General features: G+C 40.5%; 1 protein-coding gene across 2 annotated transcripts in view; it reads right to left on the reverse strand.

The window, feature by feature from the left end:
- Positions 1-6,000, reverse strand: part of phf21b (PHD finger protein 21B) — a 160,549-nt gene that overhangs the window by 153,973 nt on the left and 576 nt on the right. For both annotated transcript variants that reach the window (XM_060903102.1, XM_060903101.1), the window contains exon 2: positions 5,314-5,379. In XM_060903102.1, coding sequence (XP_060759085.1) covers positions 5,314-5,379 — 66 coding nt within the window. The remainder of the gene's footprint in view (positions 1-5,313; positions 5,380-6,000) is intronic.

Consider the following 6,000-nt stretch of genomic DNA (forward strand, 5'->3'; position numbering starts at 1 on the left):
ATCTCATTTTATTAAATATAGGAATGCATTTTTGATATCTATTTTGTCACTGCTATAGCAAGTTATGAGTGTTTGAAATATGCTCTGTAATATATCAGTCCATATGTCAAAGCAATGGCCGTAAACGAGATTCGTTGAGACCTGTGCGAGACATCGTAGGACGGAAGTAAAACGTACAGCAGAAATCAAAGTGACCGACATCTGCCAACGTTGTCAAAAGATGTGCGCGCCCTCTTTCGATGCTGACGTAATCAACCTGGAAGTTTTGTTTGTTTTGATAGCAATCAGGAAAGTTTGAAAAAAGTAGGCAGTAATCGTCATTTAAACTCGTTTTTGTGCAATATTTTGTTTGGAAAACAGTTTTCAAAATGGTAGCGCTGACACCTGGCTGATAGCCTGGCAAGCCAGACTAAATGTGAATATTTAGTCTGGCCTCGATCCGTAGACATTTCTGAAGCGGGTAGGAGGAACAAACCGCTGTCTTTCAAACTGTCTCTGTGCGTATAGGCCAACGCTCTGACCAATCAGCGCAACAGTGACTGTGACGTAGTCAGAGCGACAGAAAGCAGTGGGGGAGACCTTGAAATTAAATAATTTTTCAAAATGCGTATTAATTAATAAACAGGTTCTAGATATTAAGAAGTTTGGAGATAATGACCACAAGTTTGGAGTCTGTACCACATACACATTTTTTCCAAGTGTTTTTCAAGGGTTTGCTTAAACTGTTTTTGAGAGTTTTTATTTAGTGGTGTTTGGTGAAATAATTTCCCTTAAATTTAAAATAACGGGAAAATAAGAAACAATCAAAAAGTAATGTTTCAAAGCTGTTTATTAATTCTTCGTACTGCACAAACTAGCCCCATCCTTTTGGCTACGAGTGGAGCCAGCTGGTAGATCAGACTTTTGCCATAGCCGGTCGGCAAAACAGCGAAAACGTCCTTCTTGAAAAGGAATGAGCGGAGAGCCTCTTCCTGCTCATGTTTCAACGAAAACTCCAAGTCTAATTCTTCTAAAACTGATTCCAAAGCGGAGTCAAACGCGCGCTGTTCACTAGCCATAGCCGTCTTTCCTGTTGTGCTTTCTCCAGCGTCGCGCAGCTTTGTCGTCACTCCTGCAAAAGCCCGCCCAAAGAATCCAAACAAAAACCTTGCATTGTGATTGGCGGGCATGATTTGATGCCCGGGGTGTTTTTGTTTATATGGTGCGAGGCTAGACCCACTCGCTAGGCAAAAAATATTTTGGCCGCTAGGCGGGTGGGTCTAGTTTATTAGGCTACCTGGCTGACACTTCACGTTTCGAAGTCTCGCACAAGTCTCGTGAAGATCGCGCGGATAAGCGACGCCTGCCGTGGACCAAACGAACTAAATTCAACATGGCTAAAAACCGAATAGGCCAATAAGTATAATATTTAATTGCGATTAGTTGCCAATACGAGTCACAATGTAAGGTTACTAAAACCGAAAACGTAATTGAATAACACGTTAATTAAGAAATAAAGCAAGTTTAAAAATGACTTCAGTCCTCCTTTAAAACAGAAAGAACAGCGTGAACACAAGTTTTGCTTCTGACATTCATTCATTCATTCACTCTTTCATCTTCAGTAACCACTTTATCCTGGTCAGGGTCACAGGATCTGACAATTCATATGTCTAAATTATTATTGACTCAGCAAATGATTTCCAGGCTCTGAAATAAACCTGTAATATTGTAAAAAGTAATGCTACAGCTACCTTATTCCAGATATAGCAGTCCTTTCCCTTCAGTTAACAGACTGGAACATTTGCACACACACACACACGCGCACACTGGTATTAGTAGTTATTTAGCGAATCAGCTTTTTTTTTCTGCTGACTGCATGTCATTTTGGGAGTGAATCTGAAATTAAAGGCTACCTGCTGTATGTAAAACAGTTACGCTCTCAAACTGTTTAGGTAAGCACCACTGATCTAAATGTTTCAAGATGAATTATTTAATAGGTAGGTATTAAGTAGTCGTAGCGTTCTATTATAATACTATACCACATGCACAAGTACATCATTTACTAGTCAAAAGGTTGCTTACTTAATGTAGATTTATATTTCATGTCCATTTGTACTGCTTATTTCTTTGCTATTGATGCCAGGTCTGTCCCCAATGCTTCGAGCCATTACATCACTCTCTGTATTTCAACAAGTCAAATCCATCTGAATAACACATTTAAAAACAACGCTGATATTGACAAAAATGCTGTGCAGAGGTATCATAAAAGGCCAATAAATAAAATAAATCCATGCTGAAGTAGTAATAATAATAATAAAGTACAAGAGATTAAGAAGTGTGAAGAATAACAGATTAAAGATTAATCTTTAAAGATGGAGAGACAAACAGGCTTAAGTCTTCAGTATAATTAAGGCTAACTGTGGGATTTTCTTCTACCCCATCACACTTGTGGTAAAAACACTTTTTCGAAATGGTCTTATTAGTTTTTTTTTTTAAACATATATTTATACAGTATAACTAACAGGGTTTCTGAAAAGTCAGGAACCAGTGAGAGTAAAATTCCATTCAATTTTATTTGCATAGCTCTTTTAACAATGGATATAAAGAAGCTTAACAGAAAGATATCAATTTTGGATGTAAATTGGAAACTGATACATTTATTCCTAAAGCACAAGCGACAGGTGGCAGTGAAACAGCAAGGAAAAACTCCCTGAGACATCATGAGGAAGAAACTTTGAAAGAATCAGACCCAAAGGGGAACCCATCCTCATCTGGGTCATACCGGATAGCAGAGGGGAACCGTCAGGGCCTTCTAGGCGTTCAGAGAAGGCCCAAACATATCAGCATTTCAAATATTATATTTAATTTAATTATAATTATTCTCTTCTAATTCTAATTCGGCCTCATTTTCTATCAAATTTTCTTCAGAAATGAAAGGGTTACTGTCCTGAAAACATTAAAATAAGTTTATCCAGTGAGATTTTTTGTTGTTGTTGTCTGTAGGCTGAGAAGAGTTTAGAGCTGGCTCACTCATTGATTAGGACTTCATTGCTGGGACAGAAGGCCATGGCAGTGTATGTGTATGTAGGGAGTGACAGATGAATTAACCAATCAGATTTTGATTTGTAGTGGGAGGGACCAAAAATGTATCACCCGAGGCCTTCTTGAAGGCCATCACGAGCTTAACCGTGAGTTAAGTGTTAGCGAATGCTAATAAAGTGGTCAAGTCAATGAGAGAGCAAGTAGCACAGGCTAACAACCGAGAAACTAAGATTTCTGTCTCCAGACTCTTCTTCCACGCTGCACGCTCACCACAGTATTTTTCACTCACACTTAAGTATTCATTTCCCAATGTAATCTACTTTTTGGCTGAGCTGAAGTCCCAGCTCTAATAGTAACAGTTCGCCACTGCCGGATACTGTAACAGTAAATAATTTCCCTTCTATAACTGTGTACTAGTCAAAAAGTGCAAGTGTATAACCAGGAACCTGTGTATTATTTTCACCATAATCCTACCCTACATGTTCACCCTTACTCTCACACTATCCTCTCAGCTGCTGGATAATGATTTTGCAGATTTTTTTCAACGTATTTGCTCAACATGTTCTTATTGATTCCAGACACCCTGTAGAATATCGGTCTAACTGAACATGCAAAACCCTGAGAACAGGAGTCACCTGTTTTCAAGACTAAACTAGTCACTGAGTTGTAAAATGACCCATGACCTTGACAACAATTACACTTATGTGAGTATTACACGTACGATGGAGGTTTGATATTTACTCTTCAAGCTCCAGAGGCATAAAGAGTCCAGTCTCTAACTATTCTTAGACATGACAGGAAAATAATGGTAGGGAATAATAATGGCATCCATGCATCCATGCTAGCGTACTAAATAGTATGTCAAAACAGTACATCACAACACCACGGACACACTACTTAGGGCGGCAGTATGCACTTTTAGAATGTAGCCATAGTAACACTCCATAGTCGAAAACAATTCCTTCCTGTGTTGTAAAAATGGGAGAGCCGATAAAAGCTCTTGCGCTGTGCTGACTCGCCTTTTCTCTCTCTCTCTCTTCCTTTAGCACCCTTCCCCCTCCTCCTCCTCCTCCTCCAAAAACAGCATCAAAGCCATCAAAATGGTAATGTTGGGTATGAATGAGACCCCCATCCCCCCACACAGCCAAACTCTCTGCTGCAGACTTTTTTTTTTTTTTTGCTCCATGTTAGGAAGAAAACCAACACCGCCACCTCCCCCCTCTTCTCTCACAAAATGGAAGCTTCCACTATCAAACTGAAACGCTAGAGAAAAACAGTACAGCACAAATAACCACCAAAAACACTTCACACACCTCTATAAACTAGAAACACACAAGAATTCCAGGATTTTTTCATGCATGATGGTTGGAGTTTGGTGTGTGAAACATGATTAAACGCTGCAGAGGACAGAGAGGGGAAAGACGAGGCGCTGTTCCAATCCAAGTGCTGAAAAACTGCATTCCGGAGGAAACGAGATCGATTAAACTTAGTGGGAAAGGAAACGCTTCATACAACCCCTCCCCCCCCCCCCCACACACACACACTAAACAACGAGTGCGATTCGAGTTTTGTGTTTAACTTTATCAGCTTGTTGAGTGAGGAAGGACAAGGATAAGTTGATGAAAGAGGAAGGAGGAGGATGGGGACTTGTGTTGAAGCGCTGCTATTATGGCATCTGTCCGTGGTGCTGAAACAGAGCTCCTGCTTTCAGGACTGAACAGCTCCAGTAAACCCTGTCCGACAAACAGCTCAGAGGGAAAATAAATCCGCGTTGATTCTTTCATTAATCTCGTAACTAACTGCGCTGTTTGATTCGGGATTGGGGAAAAAAAAGTGAAAGCCGAGCTCGAGCTCGAATCAAACGCTACCACGTCGTCATGTGACCAAGCAGGAGAAATAAATAACAAGCTCGGCGAAAAGTGTCCAATAAGTACATAAACTTCATATGTCACATTTTACTGATCGTTTGTAATGTTTTCAGGACGGATGTGTGGAAAAAAGTAAATGTTTGAGACTTTAAAAAAGCGCCCTTTGAAGCAATACAGGACTCAGCGACTCTCCAGAAACAAGAAGAAACATGTCGACCTGCTCAAAATGGACGCTAAAACATTTCACATTTCACACTTCAGTCCCTTCCACGAGCATTTCCTCTGTCCTGACCCAACACCACAGTCCACTGTGACACTTTTAAAGCCTTGGGTGTTTCTCTGGACTGAATAAACACCTGAGGTCGCGACATGAACATCACTGATTTAAAAACTAGTATGGAGGAAACATGGATGTTTTTCTTACTTGTTTTTCGCTTAGGGCTGTTACTCGGGTTTGCCTTTCGTGTAGTTGTTTCTTAAGCTCTCCGTCCTATAATTGAACAGAATGATGAAAATGTAAGTAGGGAAAAAGAGCAAGTGGAAGAAAAAGTTAAAGTGATTAGTGTGTGTGGCGTTTTCCAGTAAAGAAAGAAAAACGTTCAAACTCCATACGAGCAAACGGAAACAACAAGGGGAGATTTAACAGCGATAAAGTTGAACTCTCTCTCTCTCTCTCTCTCTCTCTCTCTCTCTCACACACACACACACATGCACACACACTCCCTGCCTGCTCTTTTTATACACACAGCGACTGAAAGCTGTTCGGATATGGATGTTTAAGCTTTACCTGCGGCTCTGGCTTCATCTGTGCAACTAGTTTTTCTAAAACGAAGAAAAGATCAAAGAAAAGTAAAGAGAAAGTGTGTTGAAGTTGTTACAGTATCTCAGGGAGAGGAACAAAGCCGTTAGCCGCCGCGGCTCTCTCTCTCTCTCTCTCTCTCTCTCTCTCTCACACACACACACACACACACACACACACCGACTCTCGCTCGCACCTCATAAATATTCAAGTCTCGTGCAGATCTGGCTACACAACCGCATTATTACACTAACAGCTAGCATAAGAGATAACTACTACTGCTACTGCTACTACAAACGGCTGTTGCTTTGA

The sequence above is a fragment of the Neoarius graeffei genome, chromosome 21 (genome assembly GCF_027579695.1).
Source record: "Neoarius graeffei isolate fNeoGra1 chromosome 21, fNeoGra1.pri, whole genome shotgun sequence".
NCBI classification, from domain to species: Eukaryota; Metazoa; Chordata; class Actinopteri; order Siluriformes; family Ariidae; genus Neoarius; species Neoarius graeffei.